The sequence below is a fragment of the Pollachius pollachius genome (assembly GCF_949987615.1).
Source record: "Pollachius pollachius genome assembly, chromosome: 2".
NCBI lineage: Eukaryota > Metazoa > Chordata > Actinopteri > Gadiformes > Gadidae > Pollachius > Pollachius pollachius.
The window spans coordinates 35,374,507-35,399,629 of record NC_136935.1 but is presented as its reverse complement, the minus strand read 5'-3'; the positions used below and the strand labels follow the sequence as shown (position 1 = coordinate 35,399,629).

At 49.5% G+C, this 25,123-nt stretch overlaps 1 protein-coding gene across 1 annotated transcript; it reads left to right on the top strand.

Moving 5' to 3' along the window:
• Positions 1-125: 125 nt before the first annotated feature.
• On the top strand, positions 126-21,245 carry smarca4b (SWI/SNF related BAF chromatin remodeling complex subunit ATPase 4b; the record flags this gene model as incomplete). The annotated part of the gene is made up of 33 exons (XM_079730940.1): positions 126-353; positions 1,078-1,210; positions 2,420-2,950; positions 3,041-3,139; positions 3,447-3,711; positions 4,264-4,390; positions 4,892-5,065; positions 5,587-5,760; positions 6,233-6,403; positions 6,760-6,807; positions 7,058-7,188; positions 8,230-8,290; positions 8,499-8,614; positions 8,770-8,917; positions 9,519-9,682; positions 9,873-9,939; positions 10,113-10,223; positions 11,596-11,844; positions 12,102-12,215; positions 12,335-12,442; positions 13,049-13,135; positions 13,323-13,369; positions 13,577-13,743; positions 14,074-14,237; positions 14,526-14,771; positions 14,999-15,076; positions 15,679-15,897; positions 17,739-18,010; positions 18,323-18,431; positions 18,622-18,723; positions 19,887-20,019; positions 20,486-20,625; positions 21,210-21,245. The coding sequence occupies 33 exons, from the start codon at positions 126-128 to the stop codon at positions 21,243-21,245; spliced, it is 5,019 nt and encodes a 1,672-aa protein (XP_079587066.1).
• Between the last annotated feature and the right edge of the window lie 3,878 nt (positions 21,246-25,123).

The following is a 25,123-nucleotide window of genomic DNA, read 5'->3' as shown; positions in this document are numbered from 1 at the left end:
CCTATCATTTTTACTAATGTGGGTCAAAAGTTCTGTATTAGTAAATGAATGTATACCTTTATTTCTCCACATCATCCCTCCCTCTTTCCCCACTCGTCCAACTGGGAACCAGAACGCCGGGGTCTATGGCGACTCCGGACCCTGCTATGGGGGGCACCCCTCGTCCAGGTCCCTCCCCAGGTCCAGGGCCCTCCCCAGGTCCAGGGCCCTCCCCAGGGGCCATGCATGGCCCCAGCCCTGGCCCCTCCCCTGGCTCTACTCACAGTATGATGGGTCATGGCCCACCGTCCTCAGGGGCCCCTCCGTCGGGCCCCTCTGGATACAGCCTGGACACCCTGCACCCGCTGCACAAAGTAAGCAGTAGACAGGCCCTGGCGTTGGTAGGGAGCCAACCGCAGGTACTGGTAGGACACGCCCACACTTCCTGGAGGTGCTCTGTGATTGGCGGGCGATACGTCGCTTACTACACATAACCACCTCTAACCTAACCCTAAACCTAACTGTCTATAACTAATACCAAAATTCAAAATCTTAACAAAACATAAAGTCTCTCTGGCTATTTGTATCTATGTCTTTATCCTTCTCTATCTGGCTCCATCACCTCTTTCAGTATCGTAGCACTTAAAAGCAGTTGCTTTTCTTATTTTTTAAGTTGTATGCACATAAACGATTCTTGCATTTTTAAGTTAACATTTATCGTTGAATGCCCTTACTCTTAAGTTGCTTTGGACAAAAGCATCCGCTAAATAGTTATTTATGTGATGTAACCCAATACAAAAATGAACCATCTCTAACATAATACCTAAACTTAACCATCTCTCACCTACTACCTAAACCCATCAATCTCTAACCTTCTGCAGCCAGCCAATCACAGTGTGTTTCTGTGCAGTGTGGGCGGGTCTTACCATGAACATAATCACTTTATGTCTGTCAACTACCATCACCTCGACCAACCACTACCAACACTTACCATCCTATAAAAAATCCATTGGGGTAAACTCCACGTTACCGCTGTTCAATTTGCTCTGTGCTCATTGGTCGAGGAGGTTAACAGAACTGTCTCCTTGTTTCTCTCAGCCAATCGAGGGAGTGCATGAGAAGAGCGGGGCTGAGGAAGGCCGGTTCACCCAGATGAAGGGCGGGTCTCTGAGGCCGGGGGGGCACAGTGGCATGGGCCCCCCACCCAGCCCGCTGGACCAGCACTCCCAAGGTAGGAGCTGCATGCCTGGTGCCTCAGGTACCTGTGGAGGGCTGGGAGCATTATTTGTGTAATATGTATTGAAAGGGTTAATGAAGCTTTACAACGTGAAACAGAAAAAAGTGTCGCGGCTGGCCAGGAGTCATATCAAATAGCACCCACTGTATGAGTGTCTTACGTCAGTTAGGTGTTACAAATCTCGGAGCACACTTTGTCTTCTACATTACATTTAGCAGACGCTTTTGTCCAAGCGACATGCAACCATTCATGCACACGTTCACAAACCAATGGCTGTGTCAACCGTGCAAGGCGACAAACCACTCGTAGAGTGCTGTTAGGGTTAGGTGTCTTGCTCAGGGACACCTCGACGCACAGCAAGGGGGAGCCGGGGATGGAACTAGCAACCTTCCGGTAACAAGTAAAACGGCACTACCTCCTGAGCTACGGCCGCACCCTCGTCTTTGGGCATTGTCTTGCCCTAAGGCACACTGGTGGGAGGGAACCGCTTGTCTAGAATGTGCTGGTTGAGGTTTGGTGAGCTGGCTAGCTTAGTACAATGGGTGTATGTGTGGTGTGTAACCCAGTAGGGCCTGACAGTGAGTCGGAGGTGGGACTAATCACCTGGTTTGCGACTGTGTCGCAGTTTTAGCTTCCCAGACATGTGACTCACTGTGTGTGGTTTAACTGAGATGGAGACACCCAGGGTGAACCTGTCTTACCTCTTTGAGGCAGCGCTTTGTGAGATGTTGAGCGCTCAGCTAACGCTAGGCCTGTAAATATGCCAATAAAGGCTGTTTTAGTGTTCCTAGCGTAGCATCAAATAAGTGTATGTTTCAATCATGCTTGACTTAAATGCTAGCTACTAAATGTAGAAACATATCATCATAATTTAAACAGTGCAGTTGTCTTCTAAATAGCTAGAGCCACATCCCTAGATGATCTTACAAAGTGCTCCTCAACAGGCCTTTGCAGGGACGCAAATTAGCAAAGCAATGTAGAAGTGCAAATATGTTGAATTTCAATTTCTCTTGAGGAGCGACTAGCCTTGTGGTTGGAGTAAAAGAAAATAAGTTCATGTCCAGTGAAAACCAGCTCTGTACTTTAATTACATGAAAGACCATGGCTTGATATAATCGTTGCCATGGACAAATGCCAGCGATAACTCATCTGTGATGCTGTAAGACCTTGACATCAACCCTCTATCGGCTGCGTTCCCCCCAGGTTACCAGTCGCCACTAGGGGGCTCGGACCACTCCAGCCCTTCCAATGGGCCTCCTTCGGGTCCTCTCGTGCCGTCGTCAGCGTCCTCCTCTTCTTTCGCCGGCCCCGGCTCTGGCCTCACCCCCTTAGACGGCTCCGGCGGAGATCCACAGAGCATGGGTCCCAACGGCAGAGCCGGACCCCCTGGCAGCGCAGGCCCTGGACCCAGCCCCAACCCTGGACCCGGCGTGTGCCCTGGTGCTACGGGCCTGGGACCGGGCTTAGTATCCATGGGCCCCGTTGGACCCGGGGGCCCCGCCGGCCCCACCCCGTTCAACCAGACCCAGCTGCAGCAGCTCAGGGCCCAGATCATGGCCTATAAGATGCTGGCTCGTGGGCAGCCCCTGCCGGACCACCTCCAGATGGCCGTCCAGGGGAAGAGGCCCGTGCAGCAGCAGCCCATCCCCAGCCTGGCCCCTGGAAGCGGGGTGGGCCCGGGAGGGGGGCCCCCTGGTCCGTGCCCGGGACTCGCAGGCTACGGCAGGGCCCACGGTGAGGGGATTCACATGTTGTTCCACCCATGAACAAAGATGGAGCTATGAAACAAGTTGTAATCACCAGGGCTGTCGGCTTTGTCCATAGGACTGATGGGACCCCACATGCCTCCACACGGACCCCTAGGGGCCCTGACCGGAATCCAGGGGTCCCACCCCAATGGTCCACCTAAGACCTGGTCTGAGGGTACGTGGAGGTGGCTTTACATCACAGTAAACTGGGTGTGAACTCAATTTATATGTTTCAGAAATAATGGTTGGGGTTGACAAACGGACCAAATATTCTCTTATATAAGGAATTTCTTTTCTAAATATTACATAGCATGACATTCAGCCCATTCCGCCACAAGTTAGGGTTAGGGTTGAGGTATAGGTGTATACATTTTGTCAGTGTTCTTTGTCAGTTGACCTTGAATCCATCGATCCAGCGTTCGAGTGCAGTCACTCCCAGGGTCTCAGCGCAGCCTCCCCTCGTCTCCATGTCCCCCCCACAGGCCCCCCGGTCAGCTCCGCAGGCCCCTGCTCCGGCCTCCCCCAGAAGCTCCTCCCCCCGCAGCCCGGGGGCCGGCCCTCCCCCGCTCCGCCCGCCGTGCCCGCCGTGGTGGCCGCCCCGCTCATGGCGCCCCAGACCCACTCCCCGGGGCACCCGGCCCAGCCAGGTCCCGTGATGCCGCACCACGCCAAGCCCAACCGCGTCACGCCCATCCAGAAGCCCTGCGGCCTGGACCCCCTGGAGATCCTGCAGGAGAGGGAGATCAGGTACCGGGCCCCGGGGGGTTGAGAGTCGGACCAGCAGGGCAGAGCACTGGAGAGCACGGGTCCATCTCTGACAGGGCTGGAACCACCGCCGATCAAATGGGGATTCTTTCGAGGTCTAATGCATTTTTATCTGAAACGTTATTCTTAATGTAATTACGTTTGAACACTGGGTCAAGTCCATCAACCATCTTGAGGAAGTACTTTTGTCACTTCTCTACCTGAAGTATGCTGTCCAATGTAAGGGCCAGGCCATCTTAGCAGTGGGGTTCACCAGCCCCACCCTCCCTCCGGGTTCAAAGTTCAATGCTCTAGTAAACCCACAAAACATTGTCGTCGCTTTGCATGCGGGGAACATCATTTACATTGCAAAGAGCTCAGGAGTGGTGCTTACTGCAGCGCTCTGACCTCCGTGTCATCAGCGGGGGGGGGGGGGGGGGGGGGGGGGGCGTCCAACAGGGTGGCTCTGGTCAGGGTTAGGGTCTGGTCTGATGAGTGGGTCCTGCAGGAGGGTCCTCCTCACAGTGTGTTGTGAACAGTGTACCGGTGTCCCAGGCTGCAGGCTCGTATCAGCCACCGCATCGCAGAGCTGGAGAACCTGCCGGGCTCCCTGGCCGGTGACCTGCGCACCAAGGCCACCATCGAGATCAAGGCCCTGCGCCTGCTCACCTTCCAGAGGCAGGTAATGCTCAGGGCCAGAGTGTACCTGTGGGGTAAGCCAATCACAGTGAGGACAACCGTGACTGGTGGTTGGAGAGTGAGCCGTGTCAACAATTTAGGTGACTTTGTGTGTGTTACAAAAAATGTAACACACACAAAAAAAAGGGTCAGTGTGTGTGTTTGCGTTTGTGTGTGTGCTTTTGGTTTATGTGTTAATATCTCAACTTACAATTACATATTTTCTTCAACATCTATCCTCAAACACCTGTTATCATCCAGAATTATTGTAGAGGTTCTCATTGAACATGTGTGTGTGTGTGTGTGTGTGTGTGTGTGTGTGTGTGTGTGTGCATGCGTGTTGCGCCTGTGCATGTGTGCTTGTGTGCCTGTGTATGTATGTGTGTGTGTGTTCCTGCATATGCATCTGTGTTTGTGTGTGTGCGTGACTGCGTATGTGTGTGTGCGTGTGTGCCTGCCTATGTATGTATGCGTGTGCGTGTGCGTGTGTGTGTGTGTGCTGCAGCTCCGTCAGGAGGTGGTGGTGTGCATGCGGCGTGACACGGCCCTGGAGACAGCCCTGGACCACAAGGCCTACAAGCGCAGCAAGCGTCAGTCCCTGCGAGAGGCCCGCATCACGGAGAAACTGGAGAAGCAGCAGAAGATCGAGCAGGAGCGCAAACGAAGACAGAAGCACCAGGTACCCGAGCATGAAGCAAGCTCAGGGGACATGATCACAGCTGACAGGGGACTGGACAATGTCTACTCCCCTTTCTTCGTCTCTTCCTCTTCTTGACATGCCTCCCCTCTCCTCTACCTCTCTCCATCTCCCCCCCCCCTCTTCTCTGTTCTTCTCTCCTCTCCTGCACTCTCCTGTCTTTTCTCATCTCATGTCCAGGGCTCGTCTCCTATCCTACTTTTTCCTCATCTCCTGTCCTTGTCTCCTCTCCTTATATTTTCTCGTTTCCTCTGCCTGTCTCCTTACTTTTTTCTCTTCTCCTTCTTTCCTCTTCTCTTCTCATATGCTGTTGCTCAATATTATTGTCGATAATAACTCCCTCTCTCTCTCTCTCTCTCTCTCTCACTCTCTCTCTCTCTCGCTCTCCCTCTCTCTCTCTCTCTCTCACTCTCTCTCTCTCTCGCTCTCCCTCTCTCTCTCTCTCTCTCTCTCTCTCTCTCTCTCTCTCTCTCTCTCTCTCCCTCTCCCTCTCCCCTTCCCAGGAGTACCTCAACAGCATCCTGCAGCACGCCAAGGACTTCAAGGAGTTCCACCGCTCCATCGGGGGGAAGATGCAGAAGCTGACCAAGGCCGTGGCCACGTACCACGCCAACACGGAGCGCGAGCAGAAGAAGGAGAACGAGCGCATCGAGAAGGAGCGGATGAGGAGGCTCATGGTGAGGGGACCTCGGGGCCAGGGGGCCGCAGCGCTGTGCGTGTGTGGGTGTGTGTGTCATGGAGGGAGGGCTTTATGTGTGGAGGCAGATGTGGTGGCCTGTGTGTGTGTGTTTGTTTGCTTGTGCACATGTTTGTGCGCTTGCAAGGCCTGTTTTGTGTGTGTGTGTCTGGGTGGGTGTGTGTTTGTGTGTGTGTGTGGGTGTGTATTTGTATGTGTGTGCACGTTGGTGACCCTAACTCTTCCAAGCTTTGAGTGGCCCTGGTGCTTTCAAACACTCAAGGTGCTATTGAAACATTTTACCATTGATATACTCGTACGTACAAAAACAACTCACACACGCTGCATCTGTCTGTCTGTGTGTGTGTGTGTGTGTCTGTGTCTGTGTGTGCGTGTGTGTGTGTTGGTGCGTGCGTGCGTGCTTGTGCTTGCGTGCGTGTGTGTGTGTGCGTGCGTGATTGTGTGTGTGCCAGGCGGAGGACGAGGAGGGCTACAGGAAGCTGATCGACCAGAAGAAGGACAAGCGGCTGGCCTACCTGCTGCAGCAGACGGACGAGTACGTGGCCAACCTCACGGAGCTGGTGCGCGCCCACAAGGCCGTGCAGGCCCTCCGCGAGAGGAAGAAGAAGAAGAAAAAGAAGAAGGTGACGCTCGGGGAGCAGCGTTCTGTGTTGGTGCTCTGAAGGTCATCCTCGAGTCCTGTTTGTCTGACGCTGCTGAATATAACCCATGGTGTGTTATATTCAGCAGAGGCAGACAAACATGACTCAAGACCATCCGTGTCTAACTGAATGTAATCTATTCAGAATATAAAACTGAATATAATATATTCAGGTAGACGGTGGTGGTGTCATCGTTTTGCTTTATTAGCTCATCACCCAGTTACCAACCATGGCTATATATTAGTGACTTTCATCTATTATTATTGGGTGGTGGTGTAAACAATGCGTCCTACCACCGTGTGTGATGATGTGTTGTTGTCGTGGTGCGTGTGTTTCAGCTGGAGGCTGCAGAAGGACAGGCTCCTGCCCTGGGCCCTGATGGAGAGGTGAGCGTGGCCGGTGCCGCTGATGGCAGCGCTGAAATGTGCTGCATCGGGTCCTACTGATGACATCATCATGTGTGTGCCATGAGGCACAGGTTGAAAAAAAGGCACGGTAGTGGTTAAGATGTAACAAACCAGAAGCTCACCTGTAGCTGAGTGTGAGCGAGTGGCCTTAAGGGGTACTGGTGCATTGAAGTAGTTATGTTGTTATGTTTATATTGTACCCAAAGTGTTTTTACCTTTATTCATACAGCCGCTGGATGAGAGCAGCCAGATGAGCGACCTGCCAGTGAAGGTCATCCACGTGGAGAGCGGCAACATCCTGTCAGGAGTGGACGCCCCCAAGGCCGGCCAGCTGGAGACCTGGCTGGAGATGAACCCTGGGTGAGACACGGACCCCCCAGTCCTCCTCTAGCTGCTCTGTTTACTACTCTGATGTCCTCCTCTATCTGCTCTGTTTATTACTCTGATGTCCTCCTCTAGCTGCTCTGTTTATTACTCTGATGTCCTCCTCTAGCTGCTCTGTTTATTACTCTGATGTCCCCCTCTATCTGCTCTGTTTACTACTCTGATGTCCCCCTCTAGCTGCTCTGTTTATTACTCTGATGTCCTCCTCTATCTGCTCTGTTTATTACTCTGATGTCCTCCTCTTGCTGCTCTGTTTATTACTCTGATGTCCTCCTCTATCTGCTCTGTTTATTACTCTGATGTCCTCCTCTAGCTGCTCTGTTTACTACTCTGATGTCCCCCTCTAGCTGCTCTGTTTATTACTCTGATGTCCCCCTCTAGCTGCTCTGTTTATTACTCCGATGTCCCCCTCTAGCTGCTCTGTTTACTACTCTGATGTCCCCCTCTAGCTGCTCTGTTTATTACTCTGATGTCCTCCTCTAGCTGCTCTGTTTATTACTCTGATGTCCTCTATCTGCTCTGTTTACTACTCTGATGTCCCCCTCTAGCTGCTCTGTTTATTACTCTGATGTCCTCCTCTAGCTGCTCTGTTTATTACTCTGATGTCCTCCTCTAGCTGCTCTGTTTATTACTCTGATGTCCCCCTCTAGCTGCTCTGTTTATTACTCTGATGTCCCCCTCTAGCTGCTCTGTTTATTACTCTGATGTCCCCCTCTAGCTGCTCTGTTTATTACTCAGGCGTTCTCAGGATTGTGGGTTGCTTTGAGTGTGCATGCTTCTGAGAGAGCGATATCCGTTTCAGTTACATGGGTCTAGTTAGAGGCAAGGGAGAGGGAGGGACTTTTGAAATGGGGATATGTCAATTGTTCTGTCTTTATTGTGGTTCTTCTATTTCTAATCATCAGATATACATTTTCAGAGCCTCGGTCTAAGCACTGTACTTTAAGAACACATTTGAGTGCACATTAAGTACTCATGAAGTTGTATAAAACAGAGGATACATTTGTGTTCCTTCAGCTACGAGATGGCCCCGCGCTCAGACAGCGAAGGCAGCGAGGAGGAAGAGGAGGAGGACGAGGTGGGTCCTTCATCCATGCTGTGTCTCAATGCCAAGAATAAAGAACAAAGTCATGCAGTGATGCTACACAAAATGAGTAAATCACAAAGAAGCTTCCTATGATGGTATCAAGGTTACAGGATTCTGCTCACAATTGAGACACAGCCATAGAAGCATGGCTGGCTGGTGGTTTAACGGGTCCTGTGTGGTCTGAAATGGTTGCCCGCAGGAGGAAGAGGAGGAGCCTCAGGCGTCCGCCGCTCCGGTGGAGGAGGAGAAGAAGAAGAAGATCCCAGATCCGGATTGCGAGGATGTGTCTGAGGTGGACGTCCGCCACATCATAGAGTAAGATTACCCACCCATGTACAACCACATTACCACCATTAAACCATACCTAACTCCATATACCACCACATTGCCACCATTGTACCACACCGGTTTTCTGATTTTGTGCAATACTAGTTGTGTGCTTGACAGTAAAGGTGGTGTTCCTTGTGCAGGCACGCCAAGCAGGACGTGGACGATGAGTACGGCAGCGCAGCCTTCGCGCGCGGGCTCCAGTCCTACTACCTGGTGGCCCACGCCATCACGGAGCAGGTGGACAAACAGTCCAGCCTGCTGATCAACGGACAGCTCAAACAATACCAGGTGACCCCCCCGAACCCTTGAGACCCTCCCCTGGCCCCCCACAAATAGACGGGGTAGAGGGGGACGGCGAGGGCGGCTTATAGTGCGTGTGGAGTCTAACTCACAAGGTCGTGTCGGGACGGAGACTAGATTTCCGTGACCAAAATAGACTTGAGTCATCAGAAGCAAGCAAATATAGACCTCATATTGCTGTTGAGGCTTCCACTTTCTCTGCTTGCTACCATCAGGTAAAGTGGGTGCAGCCAGAATGTTGGGATAACGTGTTCCGGTCACACAAAAGGGACAGTAATTATTATTATTATTATCATAATTATTAATTATTACAACAATGATTATTATAATTATTGTAAAGTATTGCAGCCGTTTAGCCTATGGAGTCCATTTATGTCTTATGCTACATTTTTTTAACTTTCGATTTGGACCAAGATATATTCGTATCACCCATTAAACACTTTCGTGTTTGCCTTTGTCTGGGTATCTGTGTGTGTGTGTGTGTGTGTGTGTGTGTGTGTGTGTGTGTGTGTGTATGTGTGTGCGTGTGCTTGCGTGTGTGTCTGTGTGTGTGTGTGTGTGTGTGTGTGTGTGTGTGTGTGTGTGTCAGGTGAAAGGCCTGGAATGGCTGGTCTCTCTGTACAACAACAACCTGAACGGGATCCTGGCGGACGAGATGGGTCTGGGGAAGACCATCCAGACCATCGCCCTCATCACCTACCTCATGGAGAACAAGCGCCTCAACGGGCCCTACCTCATCATCGTCCCTCTCTCGTGGGCCCCACACACACACACACACTCACGAACACACACACACACACACACACACACACATATTCACACACTTAGCAAGAGCCATGAAGAATATTGGTAGCTCGTCAGAGTCATTCATTCCGTTCTGGTTCTGCCTTAGTTTTTTGGTTGTGTCAACAGAGTGAGATGTTGTGTGTTTTTTGTTGGACAGAACTCTCTCCAACTGGGTATGCGAGTTTGACAAGTGGGCTCCGACGGTCGTCAAGGTGTCCTTCAAGGTGAGAACGGTGAATGACATCATACTGAGCGTGAAATGAGAACCAGAGGCCACTATCTCTGGAATCTCAGGACAACAGTACTGGCCAGGATATCGCCACAAACATATGCAGGGCTCTCCTGCAGACCCCGTGGCCTACGGACGTTCATAAACCCCTCTCTTGTGTATCTGCAGGGCTCTCCTGCTGCCAGGCGGGCCTTTGTACCTCAGCTGCGCAGCGGCAAGTTCAACGTGTTGCTCACCACCTACGAGTACATCATCAAGGACAAACAGATCCTTGCCAAGGTAAGACATCGCACACAGACGCAAGCACACGCACACACACAAGTAAAAGAGCGTGCGAACACACACAGACACAGACACTCACATACTCACACACATGCTTACATATACATGCACACACACACACACAAGCACACAAGCACACACATACACACACACACACACACACACGCCCACTCATGCATGCCCCGACACCCACACACACACATACACATACAGTCACATACATGCACTCGCACGCACTGAGACGAATGTACAGATCCATGCAAACTCTTAAGTGTTAGGAATTAATAATCAATAATCAACCATCAGACACACTGCACTCACTCATGAAATTGACCCCGCCCAATCTGACACCCCCTCTGTGCTGCGTCTCAGTGCTTTCTCCTAGGTGCTGCCGCCTGTATAGTTGAACTGCATCTCCGCGTGTCCTCTTTGGTCATCTGCTGCTATGCTCCATATGCTCACATGTTGTCATATAGGCTTCTTGTTCGAGCTACCAGGTGGGTGTTGTAGGTCAGGCAATTGTCCCCCTAAAAATGGCTCGGGTTTTGGTTTGGAAAACAGAACTACTAGGGTCATGGGAGGAGAATGGGCAAGATGTCTTTTGTTTTGGGTTGAAAAGGCATTACTTATGAGCTGGGGACACCTAGCTTTCTGTCCATCCATCTTGAGATTTCTAGGATTTGAAAGAATGAATAGCATCATAAGTATTCTCTTCTCTCCTCACATTATCTCCTCTCCTTTTCTCTCTCTTCCTCTCCCATATACTCTTCTCCTTTTTCCTCCCATCCTCTCCTCTCCCCTCCTCTCCCCGCCTCTCCCATCCTCTTCTCTCCCATCCTCTCCTCTCCCATCCTCTCCTCTCCCATCCTCTCATCTCTCCACCTCTCCCCTTTCCTCCTCTCCTCTCTTCGCCTCTCCCATCCTCTCCTCTCTCCTCCTCTCCTCTCTTCGCCTCTCCCATCCTCTCCTCTCCCCTCCTCTCCTCTGCTCTCCTCTCTCCCCCTCTCCCATCTGCTCCTCTCCTCTATCCTCCCATCCTCTCTTTTCCCCTCCCATCCCCTCCTCTCTCCTCCCCTTCTCTCGCTACCCTCCTCTCATCTCATCTCCCCTCCCCTCCTCTCCTATCTCCTCCTTTTCTCCCCACTCTCCTCCTCTCTTCTCCCCTCCCATCCTCTCCTCTCCTCTCCCCTCTCATACCTCCCCCATCCTAACCGCTATCCTCCTCTCTCCTCCCATCCTCTCTTCTCCCCTCCGATACTCTCCTCTCTTCTCCCCTCTCCACCTCCCCCATCCTATCTGCTCCCCTCCTCTCCTCCTCTCCTCCCATCCCCGCTCCTTCTCCTCTCCTCCGTCCTCCCCACTCCTCCAGATCCGGTGGAAGTACATGATTGTGGACGAGGGCCACCGCATGAAGAACCACCACTGCAAGCTGACCCAGGTGCTGAACACCCACTACCTGGCCCCGCGCCGGGTGCTGCTGACGGGCACGCCGCTGCAGAACAAGCTGCCCGAGCTCTGGGCGCTGCTCAACTTCCTGCTGCCCACCATCTTCAAGAGCTGCAGCACCTTCGAGCAGTGGTTCAACGCCCCCTTCGCCATGACCGGGGAGAAAGTGAGCGTGAGTGTTAGCCCCATGCTGTCCGCCTGCATGACACCATATGACAGCGCACTCTGTCTACTGAGCTGATCAAATCAATGCCGTTAGAATGCAAAGGTGGACCTGCTTCGCCTTTTCTTATTCCAGACGGATGTAGATTCCTGTGTGCCACAGCCCTTGATCCGGGTTTCTGTGGACTTTAAATTCGATTTGCTCTCTCTCTCTGCTCTCTCTCTCTTCTCATCTCTTTACATATACATATGAACATACATCATTAGGTGGATCTAAACGAGGAGGAGACCATCCTCATCATTCGCCGCCTGCACAAGGTGCTCCGCCCCTTCCTGTTGCGGAGGCTCAAGAAGGAAGTGGAGGCGCAGCTTCCAGAGAAGGTGAGGGCTTACCTTTTAAAACAATACACGACCCCATATCGGATATTCGCCCTTTCTATTATTTTTCTACTCTGGCTCCTCAACCCCCCCTCCACGTCGCTGCTCTGGGTCCCTCTCAGGTGGAGTACGTCATCAAGTGTGACATGTCGGCGCTGCAGAGGGTGCTGTACCGACACATGCAGGCCAAGGGCATCCTGCTCACCGACGGCTCGGAGAAGGACAAGAAGGTCACACGGCGGTGCACACAGTTCACTCAGCCACACGCTGCGTCCTCTCCAGCGCTTAAAGCTGCCATCGGGAGCATGCAGGGGGGGGTGAAGAGAGAGAGCAGGACAGGGCAGAGGAAAGCAAGATTCTGGAACTCAAGTATCAAAAACACGTCCCCATTCCTCTCTGCTCACTCCCTCCCTACGTTTCGCCACCTTTGAGAAGTTTGCCACATTTGATTGACTGGAGGGATTGATTCCCAGGACAGATCACAGAGGAGATACCCCGATTGGTCGGAAATCAATTGGGAGCAGTCTAAAACAGTTGAATTGGCTCCTATACAGGCAGGCGGGGTATACTCAAAACTGCTATTTTCACAGTGCACTTCATTCACTAATAACTGACGGATGGCAAAAGCATTTACATCAAATTATACTCTAACTATAGGACTTAAATCTTAGCTACAGCACCTTTAGGAAAAATATACATGGAAACTTAAATATGCTCAGCTGGAAATATGCCTTTTTCTATTTTCTCTGTTATCATGATTATCTTCCTTCGTCTTTTTCACGGGAAATGGCTGTTTTATGTCTCAAAAAACATCTTTATTTTTTTTTGCTCTGCAGGGCAAAGGAGGGACCAAGACTCTAATGAACACCATTATGCAGCTGAGGAAGATCTGCAACCACCCCTACATCTTCCAGCAGATAGAGGTGCACTTCAGTGACAGTCATGAATTAATGATAGATCCAAGAGCACACTAACACACTAACGATGACATTGCCGCCAATCAAAAAAATACAAAATAATATTAATTAAGTAATGGATACTATTGATGGGCTGACAGTGAGAAATGTAAACATGATACTAAATTATGAATACAAATTGTGTTTTTTTCAGGAATCTTTTTCCGAGCATTTAGGCTTCTCTGGTGGTATAGTCCAGGGGTTAGTATTTAACCTGTATCCATTTGATCCGTTCTGCTTTCTTTAATGTATTCAACTTTACCTGGTTAAATAAAGGTTTCATAAAAAAAGTAAAAACATTAATGCATCACATTTGAAGACTACAATGTACCTCACCTAGTCAAAGTTGTACCTATGTTTATACGGGTTTGGGACAAGAGTGGGAACACGTGTGTCTCTTTGGGCCAGGCCTGACCTGTACCGGGCGTCGGGTAAGTTTGAGGTCCTGGACCGGATCCTACCCAAGCTGGAGGCCAGCAACCACAAGGTGTTGCTGTTCTGCCAGATGACCACCCTCATGACCATCATGGAGGATTACTTCGCCTACCGCTCGTTCAAATACCTACGCTTGGACGGTGAGGGGGCGGCCCTGTGTCCGTGTGTGTGTGTGTGTGTGTGTGTGTGTGTGCTTGTGCCTGCGTGCGTGCGCATGAGTGTGTTATCACGCTTGTCATTATATCTCAACAATTATCATCATCTTGTGGTTACTATATGTGTATTATCATCATGTTGTATTATGTATATTATCATCATTTTGTAATATGTGTATAACTATCATCATGATGTGATGTGTGTATTAAAATCATCACGGTGTAGTATGTGTATTATTATCATCATGATGTTATTTGTATATTAGGGTTAGGGTTAGGGTTTCTAACCCTATTTTATCATCCTTTTGGGGTCAGGCACCACGAAGGCAGACGACCGCGGCATGCTGCTGAAGTCCTTCAACGACCCCGACTCCCAGTACTTCATCTTCCTGCTCAGCACGCGGGCCGGCGGCCTGGGCCTCAACCTGCAGTCCGCCGACACCGTGGTCATCTTCGACTCGGACTGGAACCCCCACCAGGTAGGTGGATCCACCCCCCGTATGCAACTAGCGGGACATTTGGGTCCAGCCGTTCACAGCGTCGTCCCTAAATGGTAAATGGACTGCATTTATAAAGCGCTTTTGAAATATTGCCTGACCCATTCATGCACACATTGGAGCACCAGCTTGGAGGAGCTGGGGGATCGAGCTAGGAGCCTAGCAGTTACCAGCCAACCCGCTCTACCTCCTGAGCTACCGCCGTCCCTCTGCCCCCCCCCTGCATCCTGTGCCCCTGACAGCCCTCTCTCCGCCCGTCGCTCTCCCCAGGACCTGCAGGCCCAGGACCGGGCCCACCGCATCGGGCAGACCAACGAGGTGCGCGTGCTGCGCCTGTGCACCATCAACAGCGTGGAGGAGAAGATCCTGGCGGCGGCCAAGTACAAGCTCAACGTGGACCAGAAGGTGATCCAGGCGGGCATGTTCGACCAGAAGTCCTCCAGCAATGAGCGCCGGGCCTTCCTGCAGGCCATCCTCGAGACGGAGGAGCAGGACGAGGTGTGTGTCTGTCCTTGGGTGGGTGGTCCGCCTTCTCTCCTCCTCCTCCACCGACATCCAGTGATGAGTATCCCGTGTGCATCACGAGATTTACATCGCATGGGTCGAGGCTGATGGGAAATTTGAAGCAAAGCTGTTTTGGGCTGTTTGTGACTGTGTGTGTGTGTGTGTGTGTGCGCCTGTGTGTGTGTGTGTGTGTGTGCGTGCGTGCATGCATGCGTTGGTGCATGTGTGGGTGTGTCTAGGAGGAGGATGAGGTCCCAGACGATGAGACGGTCAACCAGATGATCGCCAGGAGCGAGGATGAATTTGAACAGTTCATGGTCAGTGGGTAGTTTATCAGTGTGTAGTTTATCAGTGTTTAGTTTATCAGTGTTTAGTTTATCAGTGTGTAGTTTATCAGTCTGTAGTTCATCAGTGTTTAGTTTATCAGTTTGTAGATTATCAGTGTTTAGTTTATCAGTGTGTAGTTCATCAGTTAGTAGTTCATCAGTGTGTAGTTTATCAGTGTGTAGTTTATCAGTGTGTCGTGTATCAGTGTGTAGTTCATCAGTGTGCCATTTATCACTGTGTAGTTTATCATTGTGTAGTTCATTAGTGTGTCGTTCAGCATGTATTTACAATGAAAAGAGAGGATAAAAGAGGGGAAGAGAGGATCCATTGGCAGATGCTTAGAAATGCGTCTTCATCTCATCTTCTTTTCTTCCCCCTTTAAACCAGCCTGAAAACCAAGAGACATCCCAGAATACTACTCTAGCTAATGCTGCTTTAAAATGTGGAGAGACAACCAGACAAAATCCCAAAATTATCTTTGCTCTATAAAATGAATAGCTTTCCTTGAAAATCAGGAAGGGATTAAAACTCAAATGTTCCAATCTATTGACTCTCTCTCTCTCTCTCTCTCTCTCTTCCCCCCCCCCCCCAGCGTATGGACCTGGACCGGCGCCGTGAGGACGCCCGTAACCCGCGGCGCCGGCCCCGGCTGATGGAGGAGGACGAGCTGCCGGCCTGGATCCTGAAGGACGACGCCGAGGTGGAGCGACTCACCTGCGAGGACGAGGAGGAGAAGCTGTTTGGCCGCGGCTCCCGCCTCCGCAAGGAGGTGGACTACAGCGACGCGCTGACAGAGACACAGTGGCTCAAGGTGAGGAGACACCCCTTGACCTGGGGGGCGTTGACACCGGCGCCAGGGGTACAGCCGGGGGGTAACCTAGGGCTGTGAAATTAATCAAATTTTAATCGTGATTTCGATTTTTCAGTCAAATGATCTCCAAATGAATATAGTCAAATTTATGTATATATATATTTTTTATAATTATTATCCAGAACAGATGGATACATATTTGTACCTTCTTTTTTTTTGGAGAGAGATGCTGAATAGTTGCATCATGTTTTAAATCTCAAAAATAATCGTTTGACTAATCGTGATTCGATATCGACCAAAATATTGGAGATTATTATTTTTTCCATAATTAAGCAGCCCTAGTGTAACCCGGTGACTAGTGTAGCCCGGTGTGTGAACACCAAACCCAGTTTCAAAAAGGGATGGATAAGCTGTGCGTGTTGACTTTAAAGTCTAATGAACATGAGGATGTGAATTAATACAAACACAACGAGGAGGAGCCAGGAACTGCCATCTGGGATGTTCGTTAAGGGATACAAATATTTTCTGTTCATTTGGCAATTAAGGAAGTTAGAACATTTTAATTGAATTCACATAGCACATATTACTTTTAATAGTAGTAGTAGGGAAGGAAACGCGTCAAGTCCCCGTATGTCGTCATACGGGACATGTTACCGCCCCCTTCTCTGCTTTACCCGCCCAAAGAATTTGGCCTGCCAATGAGACAATGAGCTACAACCTTGCGAGCGCCACGTGTGTGTGTGTGTGTGTGTGTGTGTGTGTGTGTGTGTGTGTGTGACTACACACTGTAACGCAAGTGTTGTACACTTCTTTGTTATTTGGATAACCGTTCTGCTGTTGGTTTTATGGCGCAGAATACGTCGGGTTCTCGGGTTCGACGTCTCTGGTATTTCCACAACAAGACTCGTACTGGGGGTTATCTCAGCCATGGTTGAGAAGGAATCGGAAAGGTACTTTGGCTTTGACTCCCTGAAGTACATGAAGTGCGACATGGAGGAGAAAGGGATTGTTGCCAACGATTGTCTCCCGCCGGAGCCCCGCTGCCGAGGGACCACCGCCGCAAAGCACCAATGCCGCAGTGCCTCGGCGCTGCTCGCGGGAGACAATCCCGGTCAACAATCCCTTTCTCCTCCATGTCGCGGTTCAAATTACTTCAGATTGATGTGGAACACGAAGAACCAGAGACGTCGGAGAACCCGAGTCCGTCGTTTGACTTCATAATATCGTCTGGAGGCGCACACAGCTTTTGGCCGTGATAATATATATTATATGATATAGATATCTATGTATAATATGATATTATTTAGATAAAGAGCTCCAGGACTCCCGCCGGAGCACCCGGAGTGTTCTAGAATATTTACAGAACACGGCCAAAAGCTGTGCGCCTCGCCATTGCGATACATCCACTGTAAACATGAGCGTATGGTACCGTGGCTGCAAGCTGCTCATGGCCCCACCCTCCACCTTGACCCGCCTCTAAAAAACGTTTAGTTTGTGGAAAGCTCTTTGTGGGACTGGCTCGTAGTAGCTGTAATTCTTCACCAAGGCTGAACGTCTTCAAGTACTGCATTAGGGCCCCACTAACACCTATATAAAAGCATTCATAAAGTAGCATGCCATGGGATCTGGAAAGAGAGTTCCAGTCTCATAGGGCAGGAGGGGCTTTAACCAAGCCTCCATCATGGCAGGATCAAGATGGAACACCGGTTGTTTCTCTCCTGAACACAACCTCTGGCCGGGGACACCGATGCCCCGATTGGTTCTGCATCCCTCGTCTTGCCTCTGCCTCCATCCTCTAACCTCTGACCTCTGACCTCTGACCCCCCCCCCCCCCCCGGCAGGCCGTCGAGGACGGGACGCTGGAGGAGATCGAGGACGAGGTGCGCCACAAGAAGACCACGCGAAAGAGGAGGAGGGGCCGGGACCCGGAGGCCCCCGGCCCCTCCTCCTCCTCCTGCTCCTCCCGGAGCGGCCTCCGGGGGGGCCAGGACGAAGAGGGGAAGAGGCACCGCAGGAGGGGGCGCCCCCCGGTGGAGCAGCTGTCCCCCAACCCGGCCCCCCTCACCAAGAAGATGAGGAGGATCGTGGACGCCGTCATCAAGTACAAAGACAGGTAGCAGCAGCCGGTGGGTCAGCCCTGGGTCTCCCCGCTGGGGGCCCACACCCCGCTGGGGGGACCCTGGTATGCGTATGGGGTGGAGGGGATGGCTGACTTGTAAGCTGTAGATATTTGATGATACATGATGTACAGGTGGCAACCATTTTGTCATTGGAACATGGGTTCATTGGCCAAAACAGGTTTGGTTAACTTCTGGGCTGGCTCAATGCATCCAGGCGCTTCCGTGTGTTATGTGTGTTATCACGTCGCTCTATGCTGACACCGTTGCACTGGTGTGGTCCCACGCTGATGATTTCACGCCCGCAGCGCCAGCGGCCGGCAGCTGAGCGAGGTGTTCATCCAGCTGCCCTCACGCAAGGAGCTGCCCGAGTACTACGAGCTGATCCGCAGGCCTGTGGACTTCAGGAAGATCAAGGTGCACACACACACACACACACACACACACACACACACACACAAACACAAACACACACACACACTCACACTCACACCCTCACACACAGACTTTTATACTCTATCACTCATAGACACACACGCATAGGCACACGCACACTCCATACTGCAGTGGCCCGTGTCACACATGGTGGTGTGTTGTTGGGCTGCAGGAGAAGATCCGAGGCCACCGGTACCGCAGCCTGGCCGACCTGGAGCGGGACGTCATGCTGCTCTTCCAGAACGCCCAGACCTTCAACCTGGAGGGCTCCCTGGTGAGGCCCCCCCCAGCCCTGACTCCCACCCAGCCCTGACTCCCACCCAGCCCTGACTCCCACCCAGCTCTGACTCCCACCCAGCTCTGACTCCCACCCAGCCCTGACTCCCACCCAGCTCTGACTCCCACCCAGCTCTGACTCCCACCCAGCTCTGACTCCCACCCAGCCCTGACTCCCACCCAGCTCTGACTCCCACCCAGCTCTGACTCCCACCCAGCTCTGACTCCCACCCAGCTCTGACTCCCACCCAGCTCTGACTCCCACCCAGCTCTGACTCCCACCCAGCCCTGACTCCCACCCAGCTCTGACTCCCACCCAGCTCTGACTCCCACCCAGCCCTGACTCCCACCCAGCTCTGACTCCCGTCTGTACATGATTTTTTGAGTGAGACATACATTTCTGAAAGTACCCCGCCTACAGTAACCAAACGAGCAAGTGCGTTTCGGCGCCTACTCCTATGTAGGAAGCAGGCACATTTTAATATTACCACCCACTTCCCCAACCCCCTCCAATCAGAGCGTAGATATGATTTTGTGGACCAGCGGACGAGCGCTTAGCAGAGATAGGGAGATTCCATACAAAAATATATGTCTAATTTGTTTGCCATGTATGCCATCCAGCAGCTCAGCTCCGGGAGTACAATCCCTTTCTCCTCCATGTCGCAGTTCAATCTGGATTTAAGAGAGTCAAAACCAAAGTGCCATTCCCCCAATTCTTCTCAACCATGGCCGAGATAACCCCCACTTCGAGTCTTTACTTGTTGTGGAAGTACCAGAGACGTCAGACGCAGTCTTTATGATTCATAATATCATCCGAGGCGCACATAGATTTTTGCCGTGATATTAGATATTATATTGTATAGATATCTATATATTATATTATTATTATTGTTATTATAATATAATATTATATCATATAGATATAGAGCTCTGGGAGTTGCAAACGGCAACAATAACTTCTCCTCCATGCTGTGATTCACTCTGACAGATCATTATATGTCTCCTTTAATGTAGCTCTCGGCTGGTAAACGTAATCTTTATTACTGGAAATGCTCTTGACTTTTTAAACCACTTTGTGTGTGTGTGTGTGTGTGTGTGTGTGTGTGTGTGTGTGTGTGTGTGTGTGTGTGTGTGTGTGTGTGTGTGTGTGTGTGTGTGGAGATCTACGAGGACTCCATCGTGCTCCAGTCGGTGTTCACCAGCCTGAGGCAGAAGATCGAGATGGAAGAGGAGAGCGAGGGGGAGGAGAGCGAGGAAGAGGAGGACGAGCAAGAGGAAGGCTCCGAGACAGAGTGTGAGTGTGTGTGTGTGTGTGTGTGTGTGTGTGTGTGTGTGTGTGTGTGTGTGTGTGTGTGTGTGTGATGACCGGTGGAGTGTCGACGGTTCTCTATGCTAGTTTTCTCTTTGGTAGTTTGTGTTTCAACAGTGTATGCCTGGAAGTTAGGGGTAGAGATGGAATGACTTTGGTCCTGCTGTGAGCCGTCAGTGAGGTACATTGAAGTCAGGACTCCTTTAAGGACCCACCAAACAGGACAGTCACTCCGCAGGAACGGCGCCATCTATGGTGAAACATGTGTCACTGCAATTTTGGACCCCCTGGTTCCAGCCAATCACATATGAACAAAATTGAGTTCCTGTGTTTTACCACAGATGATGGAGTTTTTTCACAAGTGTTTTCTTACACTTTATGCTCGGCCTGTAGCAGTGCCATAGTGAGTGTTCCGATGGTCATGGTGTGTGTGTGTGTGGTATCTCTGCAGCCCGCCCGGTGAAGGTGAAGATCCGCCTCGGTCGTCGGGAGAAGGCGGGCGAGCGAGGAAAGGGCCGCAGCCGGAGGTCCGGCCGCATCCGAGCCAAGCCCGTCGTCAGCGATGACGACACAGAGGAGGAGCAGGAGGAGGTACTTCCTGTGTGTGTCTGTGTGTGTGTGTGTGTGTGTGTGTGTGTGTGTGTGTGTTTGTGTTTGTGCGAGTGTGATTGGTTTTTGTGGTTTCCCCATATATTCCCACTATGGATTCACATCTGGACTCAGACTTTGGATACAGAATTTGGATTGAGATACAGACTAGTGGTTAAAGTGGCTTAAGTCTACAAAGAGTTCTGTTTTGTTCTCTTTGTTGACATGTCTGGCGATAAGCAGTAATTGTTCCCATCGATCAAAACAGTGTTGCCACAGACAACCAGTACAAACAGTACTGTAAATGTGAGTGCTGTAATAAGTGAGACAGGCTCAACACTATTGTGTTACCTCATACAGCGATAGGTCGATTACACATTGTTTTTATTTTTCTATTACACCATTTATTTAGTAAAGGTGACTAAATATCATAGATCACTATGTTTATGACCATAGAAGACATATCAAGGGTCAAAACAAACCCAAAACACGAGTCTTGGTTCACTGGCACTTTAACATACACAACCATCCCCTCCGGTGTGTTAATGCCATTTCCTATTATTCTCCTCTTTCCCTGTTTTCTCCAGGAGCCTTCCCCAAGTGCCTCAGCGGAGGAGTCCTAAACCACGACTTTCACAAAGTTAAACTTCACAGCTTTCAACATATAACAGTCCACCTATGTCTGCTCCATTGGTACCAGTGAGTTAATTTAGCTAGGGCCAATGCAAGGTTACGGCTGTTCATGATCACTTTTTGGTTTTCAAAACACAGTATTAACAACAAGAATTATCGTCTAAATTTAAGTTCCTTGAAAAGATATGGCCTGAATTATGACATTATGTTTGATATATTTATTTGATACACATGGGAGCTCAGTTTGACGAATTGAATGTGTGTAATACTTTTTTTTTTTTAATTTTTGTGGGATTCTTAAAGGATGAAATAATGTAATGATCATTTTGATAATATCGACTGTATAAAATGTTATCACGATAGCAAACTCTTCCGTATTGTCCAGCCCTGAGGAATAAAAAAGATGATGCATAGTCATAATTTGTACAAAACAAAAATACCTCCCTCTACATTTAAGTATATTCAATATTTATCATCAAATTATGGCTGAGATAGGATTTACGTTATCGATCGTAACATATTTCAAATGCAGCGGTCTGTGACCCGTGCTTCAGACTCATTGCTTTAAATCAGCGTGATCATACGATGAACATACAATCAATCAGAGGCTTGGCTTCCTCTGACGATCACTGTTTGAATTCCCATTAGCACACCGTTGCTAGGGCTGTATCTATTCCATCCCGCTATCTGTTTACCAACCCCGCCTCGCACTCTGGGCTCAAAAGGCATATTCTACATCTCGATACGTAAAGCCGTTGATCCGACATAAGCCCTCTACTCACTGTAGACGTAATAACCACAACGTGATTCTTGTTAAGTAGGCTACTGTGGGTTCACAGTATTTAGTGCTTCTATTTGGATGTTGAACGAGTTTCTGAATTTCTGAAACAGCTGTTTCACATGGATGTACACAGGCTTTTCTGTAAGACAAAGAGCCAGGGGGACGGGCGTTCTCTTCTGTTTATAAAAGCCTCATGGCTGGACGTTATTGAATATACATGATGGGTGGCGGTTCGGTGGAGTGTTTGCATGGTAATGGTAAACGAGCTGTAGTCTGATCCAACTGTTCTTCCTTCCATGTGATAGTAAACTGGAGCATTTATAACTGGAAACCAAAGCATTCATGTTCTTTTTTTACCAAGTTATTTGTCTTGTGCCAACTTTCTCATTCTAGTTGTAATTTATAAAGGTACAATAAATGTTGTTGATGGTGATTATGACCGTGGTTGTTCTTTATTCTATTACAACAATCGGGATGAAGTTTTTTGCCGTATTCTTGACAGTTAATAGGATCACAAATACATGTAACTGTCGCATGTCGCCAGAAATGAAACAGTACGTTCTAAATTTTTGAAATACGTGTCCTTGAATTGCCAACAGAGAGCGAAATTCTCCCTTCCTTAGAAGTTGTTCCATCGCGTTTAACCATGATGTTAATTATTTTATGTTCCTGATGATTATATAGGATATTATTGCCACCTTTTTCTGCCTGTTTATGGTCTGTATAGCCTCTGGTTACTTTCCTTATCTGCCCCCAGTGAGAGAAGTAAGCTCAAGCCAGTGGCTGAATAACTCTTTATGGAGTGCATGTAAACAGCTTGCCATAGCACAAATAATGTGGTTTGCGTCATCAATGAAATACCCTATAAACTCAACTTTCCCTTTGGGAGGCTCTGAGCGCATGTGCATGCGTGGGTGTGTGTCCGTGCGTGTGTTTGTAAAGAGATTGAGAAATTATGTTTCTGCACCTGCGTCTTAAAGCAAGTGTGGCTATTTACAGTGTTTGACATGAGGGCATTTATTTGGCTAACAAACTTCTCCTTCAACACAGCAGAATAGTGTGTGTGGGGGGATTTCTAGGAATTCCTTAAACGGCAGCCATCCAGTTTCAACTGTCGGTATGGGTGTGATACATAGAGCTCTGAAGAATAAGTCCCGCCTCCGAGGCTCTTTGTTCCATCGGTCAAATGCCATTGGAAATAACATGGGGTTTTTGAATGATCCTACATAACAAACTCTGTAGGTGGCAAAGAAGTAAAAGATGCCCACGTTTTGAACTACACACTTTTTCCATCTAGATTCCACTTGGGTTTTGGATTTTCGGTGCCATCAAAGTAGCATTTATAATCGGTTACTACTTTAACGGCACCGTCAAAAAACCCATGTTATTTCCCATAGACGATGGAACCAGGAGCCTCGGAGGCAGGACTTATTCTTCAGAGGTTTATTGGAAGGGGTCGGGGCTTCCATGCATGGGGGAGGGTCGTCCCCCAAACAGGAAGCAGCAGGAGCAGCTATAGATGACACAGAGGAAAGACTGAACGTTTGGTTTCGTTTTTAATGAAAGATGCTTGAAAAGGTCAAATATACCACAGGCATGACTACACACTCTGTTTCTGTTTCAGTTATGTCCCTTGGACAGAGAAGAGCACACGTGTGATTATGGGCTGCGATATGATTTAAGGTTATCTAAGGAAACAAACTGTCAGGGTCAGCCTGATTAGGGCCTGCCTTCGGTGACCTTGACACACACACACACACACACACACATAAATACATATACACACATACACATATTTATACACACAGACCCTCACAGACAAACGTGTGTACACACGCACATGAACGCATATATATACACATACACACACCCTCAATCCAGTGTTTACACACACAAAGACTGACACATTTAAACACATGTATACATGGACAAACACAGACCCTAACACACACACACACACACACACACACACACAAACACAATAAAATAAACATGTTCACACACACTGCACATGTATACATGCACACACATATACATGTTCCATACACACTGTGGCAACCCGGCCCGGGCCAATTAAGGACATGCAGAGCACCTGAGGAACAGGTGGAGAAGCACGGCTTAAATAGCCTGCTTCTCCACTCATTCGGGGCTCTCTTAGCCATGTGGCTCGGGCAAGGAGAGACCGGAATACGACCGTCGATTCCTCCCAGGATTTCCGTTCTTTGTGATTTTTCAGTGGGAGACTTTGTTTGATTTTGTGTTCTTAAAATATGCCTTTTTGGTTTTTGCCCAGCGAAGTTGTGTCCTGTTTGGAAGGAGGTTGTTCGCTCACCGTGCCGGGTTACCACAACACACGTATATACATGTCCACAAACAGACCCCTCCACATACACATATACACGTGTCCCTGTAACTGATTGGTGGTTGGGTTAACCATGCTCTAATCATGTTGAATGTGTTTGAAGCCATCATAACGCTGATGCGTCTGACCGATGGCCCTGAATGGCCCGTCTCCTTTCTTTCTCTGTACATTATAGAGAAGGTCATATCAGTGTGTATAACATCAGTGTGTATAAGGTGATATGCCAAGGTGATTATAATAACATAACTTGAGATCTTCAAGATCCTCCTTTTCTAGGATACAGTTTCAATCAGTACTTCAATCAAGTACTGACTAATGATGATATTTGTATATACGTATACAATATAATGGCTTTATATTCTTATTGTAATAGTAAAATAATATATATTACTTCAAGAGCAGAGTTGATGGTATGAAGGCACATATGAACACACGCACACACAGTGTGTGTGTGTGTGTGTGTGTGGCAATAGTGAGGGTGGGTGTCGTAGAATATGTAATCAAACAGCCTTTTCCACATTCCTGCTACAGGTCATTTCCACAACACCAGGACTCCCCAGACCCCCCCCCCCACCCTATCGCCCACACTGTGCACTGATACACAGAAACCAAAACACACACGCACACACACACACAAAGCACACAGACACACACAAACACATACACACACACACTGAAGAATAAACACACACACAAAATCATGCACATGTACTCAAACACACACA